The 19,190-nt window shown below is 43.4% G+C and overlaps 1 protein-coding gene across 2 annotated transcripts in view; it reads left to right on the top strand.

Annotated features, from left to right (window-relative positions):
* Positions 1-4,765: 4,765 nt before the first annotated feature.
* Positions 4,766-19,190, top strand: part of FAM89A (family with sequence similarity 89 member A) — a 34,858-nt gene continuing 20,433 nt past the window's right edge. The window contains exons 1-2 of one of the 2 annotated variants that reach the window (XR_012644983.1): positions 4,766-5,038; positions 12,684-13,088. Coding sequence is in view for 1 of the 2 variants with exons in the window: in XM_074990198.1 (XP_074846299.1) it covers positions 4,805-5,038; positions 12,684-12,842 (393 nt within the window). In the remaining variant the exon portion in view is untranslated. Of the gene's footprint in view, positions 5,039-12,683; positions 17,747-19,190 lie in introns of those variants that run through there. The other variant, XM_074990198.1, reaches the window with a different exon arrangement.

The following is a 19,190-nucleotide window of genomic DNA, read 5'->3' as shown; positions in this document are numbered from 1 at the left end:
GGTAAGAAGGCCTGGGGCCTGATTTTCTTCTCTCTCAGCGATAGAGAAAAGGAATAATGCCATCAATTCCCACGGAAAACAAATGTAGGCAAAAGGAAAATTAGGTTCCTAATCTCTGCAGAAATACACGTGGGTATCTAATATATACTGTACTTGTAGGCATAGTGGAAATCAACTTGCTACATTTCCTCAGTCATAAATCATGAGTCGCAAAATGGAGAAAGAAAAATGTGCTGACCCCTCCACCAGATCACATTCATTAGCACCAACAGGTTGTACTCTAAGAGAGGAAGAAAGGAGCCCTGATTTGCCTCTCCGTGTCCTGGCTCTGCACCTGCTGCACCCTCTCCCCACCTCTTCCCCACGCTTACTCCACCCCGCCCCCCCCAACCAAGACAGCCTAGGGGATAGTGGGGTTGGCACCAGTAGCATGGAGTCCACTCCCTCCTCCCAGCACTCCCCAGCAGAAGCAAGATAAGTGGAGCAAAGCAGCCCCAGCTACTTTGTTCTCCCAGCTGCCACATTGCAGTGCTCCAGTCGAGGAGTGCAGGGCTGGACCCGCTGCCTACCACAGAGTGGCATGTCCAAGAGAGCAAAGCAGTTGGGCCACCTTGCTCTGCTTGTCCTGCTGCTCCTGGTGTGTTTGTGTGAGGGGGCAGACCCATGCTGCCAGCGCCAAGCCCCTCCCCCTGTCTCCCAGCCCCTCTTGCCCATGGTGTTTGGGGCATGTGACCCCCTGTGGCCCACCTCCACATATCGCCCCGGAAGGCTTCCTGCATCAGCAAAAGGGGTTATTCATCAAGGTAGGTAATTCATCTCTCTGACTGGTGGATTCAACGGAAGATTCTATCTGTAATTACAGTAGGGTGGGTTGACCTAACATGGCTGAGAAGTCTGAGTGAGCTCCAGCGCTTGGTGAACTTACATTTTATTCATACTCCCATTCCTAGTTCCTTGCTGTAAAATAGGGATAATACCATCTAATATTGCAAGGATGCTGTAATGAGAAATTCAAAAATGTTGTGAACGAGTCAGATACTACAGTGTAGCACATCCTAGAAAAGCCAATTGAAAATCAATACACCAATTCAGAGAAGGGTTAAAACAATATATAGTAAACAAGGCAAAGTGCTATATACTAACTGAAACAACAAGAAGTCCTGTGGCACCTTAAAGATATTTTGGAGCATAAGCTTCATCAGATGAAGTGGGGCTTTGCCTAAAAAAGCTTATGCTCCGAAATATCTATACGATGCCACAGAATTTCTTGTTGCTTTTGAAGATACAGACTAACACGGCTACCTCTCAGATACACATACTGACTGATGACAACAAAAAGCAATACATGTTCAAACTCGCTAATCTGGAGTTCTATCGTCCAGGAACATCTATAATCCAGCATGACTTTAGTTAGGTGGGCACCCACTTATCAAGAGTGTGGCCAAGTTTTCCATGGTCCCATAATGTTTGTTTACAGCCACCAGTCCTGGTTCTCGGTGTTCTGTGTTATTTAGCTGTAATTTTCCCAAAATGTTTTCTAAGAGCCCAGTAAGCAGTGGAAGTGTTGGTAATACTGCTAGACAATATTGACCTCCCGTGGTTTGGCAAATTCTCTCATCTGGTATCGGTCAGGTCCTGAGAGTGCCAGATGAGAGCAGCTCAACCTGTATTGCACGACTACCTGTTAGTGAGCACTGTCCACCCCACACACTGAATAGGCCAGGGTCCGGTGGGAAAATAGCATGTGATCAGGTAACTAAAGGTTTATCAAAATGCATATGCACAAGGAGGTCACGCTGAGGTTATGTGGACAGTCTCGAGTCTGTCATTTCCCAGCTTGTGAAAATTCAGCTTTTTAATGTATTTTTTCTGTGAACTGTCCATTTAGTGTCATTAAAGAAAAGTTAACAGCAGTAACACCTTTTGCTAGTTGAGTTCTAAAAACCAACAAAGGCTAAGCACTGGATCCACAAAGGGATTTAAGTTTTGCCTACGCTGCACCAAGCTAGCTTTCCTGGTATAGCTGTACTGCTAGAGCCCTCTAGTGTAGATGCAGCATATGCTATCAAGTTTTTCTGCTGGCATAGTAACATCTTCCCGAACACCATTACAGCTATGCTGACAGAAGCACTCTTCAGTAGGTGTTCTGCTGGCTCACGTGTGTCAGCTGGAGACAGGAGTTCACGTTCTTGACTCCCCACAGCTATGGTGACAAACAAGCCTTTGTAGTGGAGACCTAGGCTTTGGTGTTGCCACACTCAAGCTTGCAATGCCTGTCTCCTAGGCACTTTGACCCTAATCAAATCCAAAGCCCTGAGTTCTCCTAAAAGATGCATGAGGAGATCTAGGCACCTAAGAATGTGGTCCACAGATGCCATCAGGCTGAGTTAACAATAAGATCAGGGAGGGTGTGGGGCCATTATCGGATGAGGAAGGTAACCTGGTGACAGATGATGTGGGAAAAGCTGAAGTACTCAATGCTTTTTTTGCTTCTGTCTTCACAGACAAGATCAGGTCCCAGACTACTGCATTAGGCAATGCAGTGCGGGAAGGACCTGGGCAGCCCTTGGTGGGGAAAAAACAGGCTAAGGGCTATTTAGAAAAACTAGATGGACACAAATCAATGGGTCCAGATTTAATGCATCCAATGGTAGTGAGAGCACTGGCAAATGTTGCTGCAGAGTCTTTGGCCATTATCTCTGAAAACTTGTGGCAATTGGGAGAGGTCGCAGATGATTGGAAAAAAGCAAATGTAGTGCCCATCTTCTAAAATGGAAAGAAAGACAATCCAGGGAACTATAGACAGGTCAGCCTTACCTCAGTCCCCTTAAAATTAGTGGAAGGGATCCTCAAGGAATCCACTTTGAAGCACTTGGAAGAAGGGGAAGTGTTGAAGAGTAGTCAGCATGGATTCACGAAGGGCAAGTCATGCCTGACTAATCTGATTAGCTTCTATGATGACATAACTAGCTCTGTGAGCATGGGGAAGTCAATGGATGTGGTACACCCTGACTTTAATGAAGCTTTTGATACAGTCTCCCACAACAGTCTTGCCTATAAGTTAAGGAAGTATGGATTGGATACGTGGACTGTAAGGTGGATAGAAAGATGACTAAATGGCTGGGCCCAACGGGTAGTGATCAATGGCTCAATATCTGATTGATAGTCAGTTTCAAGTGGAGTGCCACAAGGATCGGTTCTAGGCCCTATATTGTTCAACATTTTTATTAATAACGTGGGTGTGGGGATGAATTGCACCCTCAGCAAATCTGTGGATGACATTAAGCTAAGGGGACAGGTAAATATGTTGCAGGGTAGGGACAGGGTCCAGAGTGACCTAGATAAACAGGAGGATTGGAGCAAAAGAAATCTGATGAGGTTCAACAAGGACAAGTGCAGAGTCCTGCACTTGGGATGGAAGAATCCCAAGCATTGTTACAGGCTGAAGACCGATTGGTTAAATAGCAGTGCAGCAGAAAAAGATCTGGGGATTACAGTGGATGAGAGGCTGGACATGAGTCAACAGTGTGCCCTAATAGCCAAGAAGGGCTAATGGCATATTGTGGTGCATTTCCAGAAGATCTAGAGAAGTTATTATTCCCCTCTATTCAGCATGGGTGAGGCCACATCTGGAGTACTGAGTCCAGTTCTGGGTCCCCTGATGTAGAACGGATGTGGATGCATTGGAGCAAGTCCAGCAGAGGGCAATGAAAATGATTAGGGGGCTGGAGCATGTGACTTCCTGAATGTGGAGGCTCTAAAGAGGCTGGAGGGAGGCTGTTCTTAGTAGTGACGGATGGCAGAACAAGGAGCAATGGTGTCAAGTTTCAGAGGGGAGGTGTAGGTTGGATATTCGGAAAAACTATTTCACCAGCAAAGTGGTGAAGCACTGGAATGCGTTACCAAGAGAGGTGGTGGAATCTCCATCCCTAGAGGTTTGTGAGTCCAGGCTTGACAAAGTGCTGGGCGGGATGATTTAGTTGGGGGTGATTCTGCTGTGGGCAGAGGGCTTGATTGGATGGCTTCCTGAGGTCCCTTCCAGCCCTAAGATTCTATGAGTGGGGAACTGCCCAAACTAGCCAACTGGAAATGCTAAGGGGGGAGGTATGGACTAAACCTTTTTCCTTAATGTGAGGTGAGTTGGTAGATACTGATGCAGATACACTCCCTCTCAAAGGCGTCTGCTTTTTAGAAAGCTCAAAGTATGGTAACCCTAAAATACAGGGAGGTGCCTGGCCATTCTCATCTTTGCCAGGGCAAGTCCCAGAGTAGGGTGACTAGCGAGCAAGTGTGAAAACTCAAGACACTACTGGGTTCGGGGTGAACAGGAGGGATAGTTGTGCCTGTAAGACAAAGCCTCTTCCGTCTTTGTCCCCCTGTTATTGGGATGTGGGGCCGCCGCCTAGCTCTGTCCCTTCCCCTGCACTCCAGGGCCGCCTCCTGGCTGGGAAGGCGCAGGGTCCAAGCGACACGCTGTGGGAAGGCACTGAGCTCAGCTGCCCGGGCTAGGCCCCAAGGCGGTCTGACACCCTGTGTGTGTTGGGGGGGGAGTGGGGGCGGGGTGTTGCAGCCTTCCCATCGCCCATCGCTGCTACCCGCACGGCTGGGGGACCTGCTACCGAGGGCGCTCCCTGCAGCCCCGTGACCCCGCCCCCTCCTCTCTCCGCCCACAGGCGCCGCGCCGCGCCCCACCCCGCCCCTTCGGCCCGCCCGGCTCCCGCTCCAGCCCGGGGGCGTGGCCGGGCGGCGGGACAGCGCGGCGGCCGCGCACAGAGCCGAGGCGGGCGGTGGCAACAGCAGCAGCATGAGCGTGCCGGGGAGCGGCGAGGGCCCGGGGCTGCCGCCGCTGCCCAAGAGCCTGAGCGGGCTGCTGAACTCCTCTTCTTCGGGCGGCGGCCGCTGGCGGGACCTGGAGCGGCTCTACGCGCAGAAGTCCCGCATTCAGGACGAGCTGAGCCGGGGGCGGGCGGGCAGCGGCCGCGGCTCTCCCCGGCCGCCCAACCTGGACGCGGCGCTGGCCCTGCTCCGCAAGGAGATGGTGAGTGAGGGCGGGGGCCCCGGGGCTGGCGGCTCGCCTCGGCCCCGCCGCAGCCAGCGCCCCACGCCGGAGCCGCCGCCTGGGAGCGGGGCGAAAGGTTTTGGAGCTGGGAGCGCAGGAGCGGGGCGCTGCCGCCCCCTGGCTTGCTGTGGCTGCGCTCCTGTACGGGGCGCCCCGTTGGAGTCAGTGCTCTCTGCGCTCAGCCTAGATCAGACTCTTCCCCAGCTGGGGGCTGCTTGGGCCACTTCCACGGCGTCCTCGCCGCTGGCGCAGATGGTGTTTAAAAAGCCAGTAGGAAAAGCGGGACGGGACGCCCCGAGAGGAAGTGTATCTGTATCGGTGTCTGCCAGCTCACCTTGTATTAATGTGCTAGAGTTCAGTGTTTCTCAACTTTTTTTTTTTAATGAAGTACCGCTTTAAAAAAAATTGTAAGTACACCCAGATGTGTCTGGCATGTCCTAAGGGTTGAGGAACGTGATTTAAGAGTCCTGTGGCACCTTATAGATGAACAAGTGTCAGAGAGTTAGCCGAGTTAGTCTGTATCTTGGAGAACAACAAGAAGTCCTGTGGCACCTTATCGACTAACAGATATTTTGGAGCATAAGCTTTCGTGGGCACAAGACGTTGTGCATCTGACAAGGTGGGTCTTTCCCCACGAAAGCTTGTGCTCCAGAATATCTGTTTGTCTATAAGGTGCCACAGGGGCTCTTGTTGTTTTTGAAGATACGGGCTAACTCGGCTAAGCCTCTGATACTAAAAGTAATGTGATGTTTTAAAACAAGTGTCATTCAGCCTTTCCAGATTCCCGTACCCTTTGCAGGAGTCCGATTTATTTTGTATACCACCAAGCTACACCTCATGTAAAAACTACTTACTTATAAAAACATGCGAAATACCACAGAAAACAACTACTGAAAACTTGCTGACTTTCCACCATCTTATTATCAAATAAATGAATTGGAATAGAAACACTGAAATGTAAGTGCAATATAAGGCATATGAAGCAGTAGAAACAAATCATTGTCTGAATGAACTGTTAGACTGTGGGGACTTTACCAGTGGATTTTTATGTAGTCTATTGTAAAAGAAGGCAAATATCTAGATGAGCTGATGTACCCCCAGGGGTACATGAACCCTGCTAGAGAGAAACAGTTCTAGTCTGAGAGAGGTAGCGGTGTTAGTCTGTATCTTTAGAGAACAACAAGAAGTCCTGTGATACCTTATAGACTTACAGGTATTTTGGAGCATAAGCTTTTGTGGGCAAAGACCTGCTGTGCTCATGCATCTGACAAAGCAGGTTTTTGCCCATGAAAGCTTATGCTCCAAAATACCTGTTAGTCTATAAGGTGCCACAGGACTTACAGTTATTGTATATACAGTACAACTTGAGATGACTGTTTGCAGATATGAAGAAGTGGGTCTGTCCCACGAAAGCTCATCACCTAATAAATTATTTTGTTAGTCTTTAAAGTGCTACTGGACTGCTTTTTTGTTTTCATAGTATGTAGACTAGTTCGGCTTTCTCTCTGTGACAACTTGAGTTGGTAGATACTGATACAGATACATCCCCTCTCACGGGTACCCTCTTTTTTGAAAGGTGAAGTATGGTAGCCCTAGTTCAACAGGAACCCAGCAGTTCAAGATGGAAGGCTTGTGGTGCCCACAAAACCCAGATCACTGTTGAAAATGAGATGTCAGCTCCTAAATCACTCAGTCTGCTGAAAGTATTATCTTGTGTGCTCTGCAAGGCAGGAATTACAGTGTAAATCAGTTAACTTACATATTGAAGAAAACAAACCAGCAGTCATGTAGCGCTTTAAAAACTAACAAAATAATTTGTAGTTTTGTTTTGTTAGTCGTTTGTTTCATTTTGTTTAATGACTGACAAAATAAAACAAATTATTTTGTTAGTCTTGAAGTGCTACATGACTGCTGGCTTGTTATGTTAGAATACAGCATAACAAGGTTACCTCTCTATTAATATTGAAGGTTACAAACACCCATAACATTTAGCTGTTTGACATAATTTAAGCCCATAAATATTAACATCTCCATCCCTCAGACAAAAAGATTGTGAGGAAAGTGTGCTTTATATGGTGCATTACAGTTAAAGGGTTAACGTACATTTGTCTGAATGAAAATGGCCCATGACACCCTAGAAAATACTGGGTTTCCTTTAGCCACTGCTAAAATACGCTTTCAAAATGCATCTTTAGTCCAGCCCCTGTCTCTGCCCCTCTCCTTCCTCTTCCTGTTCTTTTGAAAATATTTTATATTTTTGAAATGCTCCCACCCATGCTTAACGTTTATTTAGGACACACGCTTGCTGGAATTCTTTTCTCCTCAAGTTAAATAAGATTTATTTTTAAAAATGCTTGACCTGGTGATCAAGGTTACAAAAGTGTCTTGGAGCATTTGAATTACAGAAGTTTCTTTGTGCTGTTTGAGGAAGAAGAATCTGTTTATGTAGCAGGCAGAGGTGTACTAATTCTGCTCAAGCTGGCGTTATAAAAATAACAGCATTGCTGGGGTTAGTATTGCTTTTGCCTTGGGCTGGCTGCCTGTGAATGTTACCTAGAGAGTCTAGGTGGGTAGCACAAGGTCCATCCATGCTAGCTTGATCATGCTGCTGTTTTTAGCATGCTAGCTTGAGCAAAGCTAGCACACAGCTGTCTACTGGAGCTGGGAAGTCTGACTCTCTCCTCTGAGAAGAGCGTGTTATCTGTTCTTGGTGATGTGCAAAATGCTGTAAATAGAGCAAAATTCACTGCTGATCAATAGTTTAAACAGAGTTGTTGGAATTATATTTGAAATTAACATTAATGTGGGAAACCACCAAATATGAACTTAACCATAAATTCTTTTATTAAATCTAAAGGCCTTATTGTATTTATAAAATTGCTTTAAATATGTCTTAAAAAGTCTACATAAGAACATAAGAATGGCCATACTGGGTCAGACCAAAGGTCTAATAAGCAGGTTACTACATCCAAATCTTAACACGCTTATAATGATCTGATTAAGATATTTACAAATAGGCTACTCCTAGGCGTACTTAGATCGATATTGGTCATCTACTATTTGCAATGAACCCTTTCAGAGCTTATACCATTTGACAAACAATTGGCCATTTGACACAATTCACCCTTATTTTTATTCTTCATCCAAAAAGGATTGTTTCTTTCTTCCCTAAGGCCTTTTCTTTCTTTTGTTCTCCCTCCACTCTTTGCTTGCCATCAGAACAGTGGGAAGAGTTGGGCTTGTTTCTTTTAAGACAGTTTGTCTTGTTACTGAAGCTCTTTAGTTATTTGGAACCATACATCACTTCTACTTTACAATGATACTACTTATTATTCTCATGGTTATATTTTACTTGCTGAGTGGGGCCTTTTCCAGCCTAGTGATGAACTACAGAGTATGCTGTTTTCTTAACCAACCACTTGAAGCTAATTCTAATTGCATCGTTATCCTCTTATCAGTGACATGTTCATTTTGTCTGATAAAATGTTGCTGCTACACTGTAGAATGCTCCTCAGTATAATTAGAGGACATTTTCAATGCTCAAATTGTATTATATCACAACGAAAGTGTTTCAACAACTAAATAGTTTTATTAGTGTCTTGAATTTCATGGTGGTGGTACCAATTTGCATCTGCGTAGAGCACGCATTTTTAGAGGGTTGACAGGCGCATTGTGTCAACAAAGACTGCTAACTCTGCTTCAGGAATATTCCAAAAGGCAGCGGGGGGGAATCTGTTTCTCATGTATGTAATCACTGTTGGTAGAAATTTGTCTTTTGATGGAAAAATCAGTGAGAAATGCATGTGAAATGACTTACATTAGAAAACAGTAGCTCCTCGATTTTACGTGAGGGTTGTGTTCCCATGCAACCTCGCATACACCAAATTTCGCATAAGTCAGCGGCAGCTTTTTCCCCATTGGAACACCTGCAGCCACTGCTTCCCCGGGGCTCCAAGGCAGGCGTGCCTGTTCCCCGGGGCTTGGTGCAGCCAGCAGGAGCCACCCCTGCTCCCCATATCTCCCTGTCTCGTATGTAGGACGGGTAGATATGGCCATTCTAGCCATGGGAGAAGGCAGAGGGGTTCAGTCTGGGGTGGGTTAGGGCTGCAGGGGAGACAGTGGGTGGAGGTGAGCCAGAGCCACGCGCGGGTGGTGACCGGGGCCAGGGGAAGGGTTTGAGCTGGGGGGGAGAGGGATTTTGAGTTGTAATTAAGTCACATTAATACAAGTTAAGCGCACTTGAAATCATGCATTTAGACGGTTTACTGTATCTCTGCTGCTACAGATTGTCACCCAGGTATTCTGTCTGGTTAATTAAACCTTTTGGGGAGTAAATTTCACCCACTAGAGCTACAGTGTCTTTCTAACGAACACTCGTGCAGTTTAGGTGCAGCTGGTGACAAATATGGAGTCTCTAATTTAGTAATAGGTCACCTATTTTCTGTTAGGCACACTGGTGTGCTGTGAGAATTCGCTAACTGTGCCCTGAAATGTTGTCCCTGAGGTGAAATTGAGTAACCCTTGAGTCCCAGCTGGCTGAGGATTGTCAATTTCCCCTCATAGTGTCTCTTGGCTGAACTGCTGCCAGGGGAAATACTGACCCCACAGGGGACTGTTTGCATCCAGAGGTAGCTGAAATGCTACTTCCTGGCCAGAAGGGGCTGGCAGGGAGCCAACCCCCAACTCTCTGCTATGATAAAAGGGAAGGGAGAGCATGAACCATGCCCCCCCCAAGTAAAGAGTGTGTGAGCTATGGAAATGTTTCTTACTGAAGTGTGGTGTTACTGAAAAGTTGGGAACCACTGCTATACTGCACACTTTTTTTACATTATACTAATAATATTGGGCATATTTTTAATGCTTAAATTATAGAGAAGGGCCTGTGGTAAGATTCTAATGTCAACATGGGGGGAAAAATGTGTACCATCATTGGCGCCATACTTAAGTGAAGTTCTCTGCATTGCTTTTGAAGTGGACAGTGGCAGATTTAGAAAGGAATAGGGTGTTTGTTTTTCTGGGGGGAGGGAGTTGACCTTCTCTGAACTATCATTTGAGTAAGGAGTAGGTACAGCGACAACTTTGTGTAGTACTATGTCTTTTGCAGTGTCTACTTTGAACACTTTGAGTGAGTGAACTTTTTCTCCATATAAGATTAGCATGTGTTAGCAAGAAGTCTGAAGAAATATAGCATCAGTGGTCTCATTAGCAACATGCCAAAAGCTAGAGATGTCATTTTTTATTTTTACTGATATATCTGTTTACTTTGAGATACAGAACAAATATGAACCCCCCCCCCCAAGATATTAACAGTTGTTAGTACTGTCGCCAGTTAGAATTATTCTGGTAGCCAAATTCAGATTTAGCAGATTAAAGGGGGACTAACTTTACGAGATAAGCTTTAGTATCCTCTAATCTAAAGACATATTAGCCCTTTTTGTTTAAGAAGTTCTCTTTGTCTGTTGCAGTTCTGGGAAAGTATAGCACAAAATCATGTACTACATTCTGACCTTGTCTGCTGCATGGGTTCTACTGAACATGAAAGATGCAGAGCGTCTGGGTTTAAGGCTTTAGCTTGAAAATAAGATACGAGATTATATTGCACTACATTAACATTAAACCTGTCTTTACCTTGTTGATCAAAACAGGGGAAAAACAATAATTATTAGAACATCTGTTCTGGCCCATTTCCCAGCAAGTGCAAAAGTTGCTTTGGCAAAATGTTCCCAAGCATGTGTAACTGAAACTGTCACTCCATTTTTGTAAGGACTCTAGTATTTCTCATAAGACAGACCTGCTTGTCTAGAATCTTTTTCCTGCTGAAAGATTTCCTCTCTTAACTTCAACTCTCTACCTCTAATTAGTCTTCCCTGAACAATTCTTAACCTCAGTGATGATACTCTTCAAATATTTGTAGATCCTATTCATCATCTAACCTGGCGTATGTATATGTAGCATCTTGCATGCTTGCTAGGGTGTGGCGGGGAGGTGAGTAATTTGTTTTGATTGCTAGTTGTCATCTTAAGTATATAGACTTTGCATGAGCTTCTAAATAGTCTTGCAAGGCTGAATAAGATCTCAGATTGTGATCTGAGGAGTAAGCGGGGGGTTGGAGTTCAGTCCCAGGTAGCCGACTCTTCTGTTCTCTGTCATGCTCATTCCCGGGAGGGGAGTTGCATGAGATGCAAAAGCAGCAGCACTAAAGCATCTTTATTACGGTGGAGAGAAACAGCAGAGAAAATGATGTGCTCCTGATACTGCTTTACTTTTTGACGGTGGGGGCAGGGAGAAGTGTAATGTTGGGGCAGCAGCACATGGAAGCCTGAAGGGGGTATGGGATGGGGAGGAGGAGATGGTAGCAGCTACAAGAAATCATGCATATGGGGAGGAAAACCCACAAATGTGAAGATCATGAGGGAGTTTTGGCTGTGGTCTGGTGGCGTATAGCTTGACAACAGATGTCCAACTTTCTTTAGCTGGAGGGAGACTGTGGGACATTCATCTATCCTTTCCTCCACCTCAGAAATATGTGGGTTTTCATAGGCAATTTTTTCAGAATGGCATAAATCACGTGTTTACAATGGGACTTGAACTCTAAACCACTCAAGTACTTTTCACAATTTTACCCTTAGTCCTGGACTTTTTCTAAGAGATTGGCACATGAGGCAGCTGACTTACTACATAGCACTCTGTTAGGGGAAACAAATCAACTTAATACTGTACAGCAAGCTACTTGACGGCAACTCAAAGCTGCAATTTCCTGAGCTGTGCAATGAAGTTATACACTATGATTGTAGACCTGCATATTTCTAGAATGTTTTCGTGTGGGCACTCAGGAGCTTATCTTTATATGCCCTGGATGGTGCAGAGTTGGTAACTTTTAGTTACTCTCTAACCTCATTGCTCCTGAATTTTTGAAACAGAATAGTATCTTGCACACAGTGGCACTTGTAAATCTAGCTTGGTCATCAGAGGGCGTACAAAGCGTTTGCGTTCTTAAACATTGCAGCACGCTGGCCTAGGATTGCATATCTTTTTGCTAAGTATGCAGGGCATGGTAACATGACTGAATCATGAGGAAGGCTTTGCCACGTTTTATACCAAGGAACACAGCTTTCTTCACAGCTCTTTCATCTGGCTTATTCAGTACATTCATGAAATTGCCATATTGCACAATTGTTCAAGGTGTGACACAGCTCATCCTGTGAAACAGGATCTGTGGAGAAAAGTGTACAAGTGCCACCATATTGCAATCAAATCACATTTGAAATATAGTTGAACCTTTCCAATCCATCACTTTTCGTCTGGCAATATCCATAATCCGGTATGATTTTTAGTTGGCTGGATAAGCACTTATTGTGAGAGTGGCCAAGTTTCCTGTGGTCCCATAGTTTGTTTTCAGCCACCAGTCCTGGCTCTTGGTGTTCCGTGTTGTTATTTAGCTGTAACTTACCCCTACGTGTCTCCTAAAAGCCCAGTAAGCAGTGGAAATATTGGTAATCTGATAGACAGTATTGAGCTTCCTGTGGTCTGGCAAATTTTCTGGTTCAGCATCAGTCAGGTCCCAAGGATGCTGGATGAGAGAGGTTCAATCTGTACTAACATCTTTATTTTTCTCCCCCATCAGGTTGGCCTTCGGCAGCTGGATATGTCCTTGCTGTGTCAACTGTACTCTCTTTATGAGTCGATTCAAGAATACAAAGGGGCATGTCAAGCTGTATCTAACGCAGACTGCACATATGCATTGGAAAATGGCTCTTTTGATGAAGAGGAGGAATATATCTAGGACTAATGCAGAAGGGACAAAAGCACATGGATCAGTCTTTCACTCTTTCCCATTTCCAGTCAGACATGGAGACTGGAATCTATTCTATGACTGGAATCTTTTCACTGGGGGAGAACACTCCGCTACTTTACCTGTTGTTAAATTCATTTATTTCTGGCAGACTCTCAATACAAGTTAACATGCATAAGCTGCTTCAGCGGAGTGATGTACTACATGTTTTGAAAAGTCCTCCAGCATGTTTGACAGGTGATATCATTTTAATTTTCAAGCTGGGTGTTTCCAACCTGCTGATTTTTGGCAGGGAATGCACAGCAATAATTTTAATCAAATGAGCGCAAAAACATCCTGAGTGTGCTAATAACTCTTGCGTAATTGCAATGTGGATAACTGTGAGTGGTATGCATTTGTCAACAGTACAGATAAATATTGTTTGAACACGTGATTTGATACACGCATTCCAAGCTGTGCTAAGCTAGTCTGTTCTTATCAGCCATGTTCAGACATTACCTTCACTTCTGTGCGTGGTGGATTGTTTACATAGTTTATCAGATGTCTCTTCCTCTCTTTATCTGAACATGTATTTTGCCATGTTCTTTTCCTACTAGCTCAAACGTTACATGTATGTTGGTGAATGTTATCACTACCTTTTTTTTTTTCCCCCCCTGCTGATCTAATTCACTTTCTTAGTGCCACCAAGGGGCTATATCTTTACACTGGCTTCTAGAGATGTCTTGCATACCCATAATTTTGTGACCTTTCAACACCTGTTCCACAATGGCTTACTCAGCTTTTACTGTGTTGAATAGTAAAAGCGTAGCTTCAGTAATCGGCCACTGTGTGGCTTCTAATAAGCCAAACTCTCTTATGCAAAGTTTTCAGTCGCATGAAAATGAAGCTTGAGGAAATATGGGAAAACTGCAATATTTTGTACTGGGTGAACTTCGTTTCTGGAAGGTAACTTACAACTTGAAAAAAAACAAACAAAAAAAAAACCCTACAAAATAAGTGTATTGGGAGTACAGTTTGCATATATTAACACTTTTGATACTACCACATTTTCCATAGAACTAAGCTTGAAGTATAACTTTTTCTATTTTCAGAGTTTTTTAAAGCATTATGCTACATTTATTATGATTTAATAGTGCAAGTGTGTGCAGGCATGTGTGTAATATTAAATGTATTTAAAATTCTTTGAAAGTGGTCAACTTAACTGCATTTTTCAGCATGGCAAATTCCCTTTAAATTTTAGAGATTTAAAAACTGCTATAAGATTCTGATATTAGACTTTTTGATACAAGCTAATAATTTGGAATGCCTTAGGAAGATATAGAGAGAACAACTAATACATTTTGGACAATTTTAGTAGTTTGGAAACTAGAAAGTTTGTATATTAATGAATGGGTAGCATGTAGGAATTGCTGATTTATTAAGCTGTCCCCTTGGCCTTCTTGGGTTACGCTTTTTAGAGAAGCTGTCCTGAATTTAGGATTTGTAAAATGCTTACCTTTAAATATCCCACTTCACGAGCTGTGCTGAAGGCTTTTGTAAAGGAAAATGCCATTGTACTTTTAGGCAGCGTACAGGGTCTCAAAGCAGTTGTTATAGAAAGTTGTTATAGACGTAGTATCTGTGAACCTTTGTAAGACACATACCCACATTGTAGCTATATTTTTCATCTTTGAACCAAGTCTTTTGTTGGGTCAATGCAGAGACTCCTTAACCGGCTGCAGTTTCTGTTTTAAAACCTGTTCTGATCTTAAGGGCTTAGTCTTAAAAGGATGTTTGCATGTTCCTGTGTCTAGGACATGTTCAGCTTGCACCCAGGATCACAGAGCGAAGTCTGTGGGTAGTTCCCTACTTACCTGTCAACACAAGCTGGTATTATATAATGTGTTGCATTGACATAAGGGAAGATGGTGCTGGTTGTGTGCGTTTTTCTTTCAACTGGGGTAGCAAAGGAATCTAAACAAAAGTAAAGATTATGTATAGGAAAAACATTTCCTATGAAGTAATTTGTGTTTTTTACTTTTTAAATGGTACAACAGGGTGCTTAAATGGAGGAAAAAACATTCCTCACTCAATTCATTCAGTGAGCTATACACAAAAAATGAAAATCGAGTTCTGTAAGTTTCATTTAGCAAACTTCGACTCAAAAAGACAACTTCAGTATTCATACAATTCTCATCTGTGTATATTCAGCAATTGTACCCTTGCTAACATGGTTAATCTTTCTTATGTATTGAAAATAATAATTTGGATATGACTTGCTGTAGTCTTGGCATTAAAAAATTTGTCTGTATACATCCCCTTCTCATCTCCTGACCATCACAAAATAAAAATGTGGCATAAAGTATAAAGGTGCATGAATTTAGGTCATTGTTCTGAATTTCAGAAATACTCAGTTCTGGGAACAATGTTTTCCTCCTATGCATTGAAGCATAAACCATGTTTTGGTCATTGTGAAAAGAACATTATATGAAAATAGAATTTCTGTATTTATTGGGAATAAGAATGCCCCAGTATTCTGGCTTAGTTCCTCTTTGTGTTTTCAAATTAAAATTGACAGATTTTTTTTTTTACATGTAATGTTTAAGGGTCCAATCTTGCAAATACATGTAAATTGGTTTATTCATGCATGAAGTCCTAATGACTTCCCTTGGATTGTGCACATAAGCAAGATCACTTATGTGTGGTTTTGTGTGACTTGGCCTTACAGAGCAACTTCCTCCAAAGAAGCAGTTCAGCTGATGAAGAGATGGGTTGATGTTGGTTTTTAAATCTTTGATGGTCTCTACGCCCATCAAAGCATGAACAGTTTTCAGTAGGGCCCTGCAGCAGGACAGGGATCTGCAGATACTGCAGGGCCTTCTGCCACTTACAACAGTGTTCCCTGTAAGCTGTGTTCTTGTGTAGCCACTCGAAGTTCCAATGCCATTCATTTGGTTAGCAGTGTGTGTGACCACAGCTAGGATTTTGTTTCTGCTGGTGGTACATATTTACACATGCTTTAGTGCCTGTAACAGGGCTCGAGGGGTCCCAAAGCTCTGCACCCCATCCACAGGCAGGAGTGACTCTCACTCAGAAGGTGGAACAAAAGGTTTATTAGATGACAAGGACATAGCATGGTACAGACTTCTCAGTACAGCAACCAGAAGTAGTCAGTCCAATCCATAACAGGGGAGAGGAGGCTCCCAGAGGAATCTCCAAACCTGGAATCCTGCCTCCTTTGTTCCTCTCCTGCTTCCAGACTAAGGGCCTGGGCTTTAATTCAGAAACAGTCAGTCAGGCTCCAGCCCTCTCCCTTGTTCTTATCCCTGGAGCAAAGGTGTTACCTGGTTGCCTAGGTTACAAACAGCAGGGATTCCATACCCTGGGAGCTACTCTGCATCCTGAAAACAGCCTGTCAGACAGACACATCCACCGACGCCCAACTTCATCAATTATTCTGAACATGGATGGAAAAAATTAGAGGGAATATTGAGCAGGAGAGGGACAAAAAATCAAGAAACAATGGGAAAATGGGTGCAAAGATCGACCTGCTCTTTTAATAGTGTGTGTCCACACAGCCCCTGCTCCTTTGAAAGAATAGGCCAGGGATCAAAAACTCCAGCACCATGAAAACTGCTGTGGTAAAAGGGCCTTTGGAGTGTCTACACATGCTTTTTTTTGAAAGACACTTTTGAAAGGAGGCGCTTTTCCTGATATGGGAGCGGAAGAGGGCTTCTGGATGATGAATTGCATTCTTTCAATTTTGGATCGGAAGAGTGCATTTTGTGTGTGGGTGCTTTGCATATTTTTTTGAAAAAGGGCCTAATTTTTCTGAAAGAACTTGTTAGTGTAGACATGGCCATTGAGAAACCTGTTCAAGGCTCATATTCCTTCTCAGATCCTGCAGGCATTTTCTTAAAGGATGGTTAATTTATTTTGAATGTTAGATAGTACAAGGCCAAAAAGCCTCATTTAGAAGGATTTCATTCATTGTCAGGTGGCTCTTACAGTAACTTACACAGAAGTAATTTAAGAAGCTCACCAGATGCATGGTGTTCTGGTGTGCTTAAATCCCAGAAGGCTCCATACAGGGTGGGCCCACATGGACAATCTATTCTGGGATCATATTGCCTGGAAAAATAGCCATAGCCTAGGTTTTTGGAGGTGCTTAAGTGTGGATATTGTAGATTAAAATGATTTTGATTTGATTTGTGCTTGATTTGTTTTCATTTCATGAAAATAAAACTGATGTAAGAGTACTGAGTATTCTGTGATGTTACTGATTCACTGTGAATGTACAGACTCACTAAGAGCACCCAGAATTTAATTACACAGAAAATACCCTCTGTGAATAAGCTACTATTTTTGGATCAAATTCTCTGACTTAACTTCTGTGATGTCTTTTGACCAGCAGAGATTTTGGCTGTTTATTTTATTTTAAATGACAAAATTTGATATTTTTGGCTGACACTGTCCTATGCACAGCAGGAGCCCATTTTCCCTGCTTCCTGGACTTCCTGTTGTCCCTGCTAATCAGGAAACTGCACCAGAGAATGTGGAAATAGCAAACATTGTGCAACCTGAAACTGAGCTAATTTCTGAGGAATGTGCTTTTAGCAAAAGAATATATATGTGAGAGAGAAAATTGGTAAGTAATGTAGAGATGAACCCACTTGCATTTGAAACACTGCACTATTTCAGTAAGTGGACTGACCTTCATTTAACTTTAACTGCATTTCATTATTACTGTTAATCACTATTGTGTTTACACTGAAAAATCCTTTTCTTGGACCCCCCCTTAATTTAAAATCAGCACATTTCCCAAAATCCTGGATTATAGAAAATCCGGAAAATTGCAGCCTTTGGCCGTGTCTACGCTAGCCCCAAACTTCGAAATGGCCATGCAAATGGCCTTTTCGAAGTTTACTAATGAAGCGCTGAAATACACATTCAGCGCTTCATTAGCATGCGGGCAGCTGCGGCACTTTGAAATTGACGCGGCTCATCGCCATGCAGCTCGTCCCGACAGGGCTCCTTTTCGAAAGGACCCCGCCTACTTCAAAGTCCCCTTATTCCCATCTGCTCATAGGAATAAGGGGACTTTCGAAGTGGGGGGGGTCCTTTCGAAAAGGAGCCCCATCGGGATGAGCCGCGTCAATTTCAAGGGCCGTGGCTGCCCGCATGCTAATGAAGCGCTGAATATGTATTTCAGCGCTTCATTAGTAAACTTCAAAATGGCCATCTGCATGGCCATTTCGAAGTTTGGGGCTAGTGTAGACACGGCCTTTGACTAAAATCTGCTATTCATCATCGTTTGGTGGTGTAATTTAGGTGTAAAACTGTTATGGTGATAAAGGGTTTTTTAATTCTTGCAGCACTGTGTGTTCCTCTTTCAGAAACAAGGAACACTTCTCATATAGGTTTTATCTGTGATTATCTGGATAGACACATGAGTAATAGTTCTAGAGCTCATTTTGGCTCTTGGATTTCATCCCTGTCACAAAAAATAATTATGCCTGTCTGAGTCCTATGAGGTATTGCTTAAATGGTTCTGACTGTTCAAACAGCCAAGTCATTTGAATCATTTAAAAAAAAAAAGCCCGTGTGTTAAGGTCATTATTTTATCTGTAAAGGTACCAGTACAATACATTCTTTTTGCAAGCTTCCAGGGAGAGGCTGGTATTTTGTTAATTTTCATCTAATCTTTACAGTGCATTCAACTTAAATGAATCATATCACTTAACCAAAGCGTTTATCACTAATCATTTAGATTAAAAAAAAAATCAGATGTGAGATTTTTATTTTGAAAAGTTTTGGTATTGGATTGCTTAAAGGGCAAAAATAAGAAATGATTAAAGTATTTTTGATGGGAAAAGGAAGCTCTACTAAGACCATTTTAGTAGTTGGGAGGTTGTCTGTAGGAGAGAACAGGCATGTCACCTAGGGCCTTCTGGAGTGTGGCATCCACTCCAAAGGGTTAATGGGCACAAAGCAGACATACAAACACTCCTGATCCACAAACCGGTCAGCCAACATTTTAATGGAGTGGGCCATTCTGTTAATGACTTAAGAGTTTGCATGTTACTGAAGAAAAATTTTCGCACTGCTATTCAAAGGGAAACAGCTGAGGTGTCTTATTTTCAAATTTGGCACATTAACATGTGGTTTGAACCAGGATGGGAATTTTCTGAGTCACTATAGGGGCTTGTTTGCATACTTGGCTTAATCTAATTCTTGACCTCCCCCCCCCCCGCCCTTAAATCCCCCTACTCTCTGATTTGCTCACCTTGGATCATTTTTCTCTGACTTGTCCTCCTTGCTTACTGTTTTTGGTTCCCTGTGCCTTTAAATATTGAGTCT

This window comes from Carettochelys insculpta, chromosome 3 (assembly GCF_033958435.1).
Source record: "Carettochelys insculpta isolate YL-2023 chromosome 3, ASM3395843v1, whole genome shotgun sequence".
Taxonomy (NCBI): domain Eukaryota; kingdom Metazoa; phylum Chordata; order Testudines; family Carettochelyidae; genus Carettochelys; species Carettochelys insculpta.
This window is presented reverse-complemented; position numbering and strand designations above follow the sequence as displayed.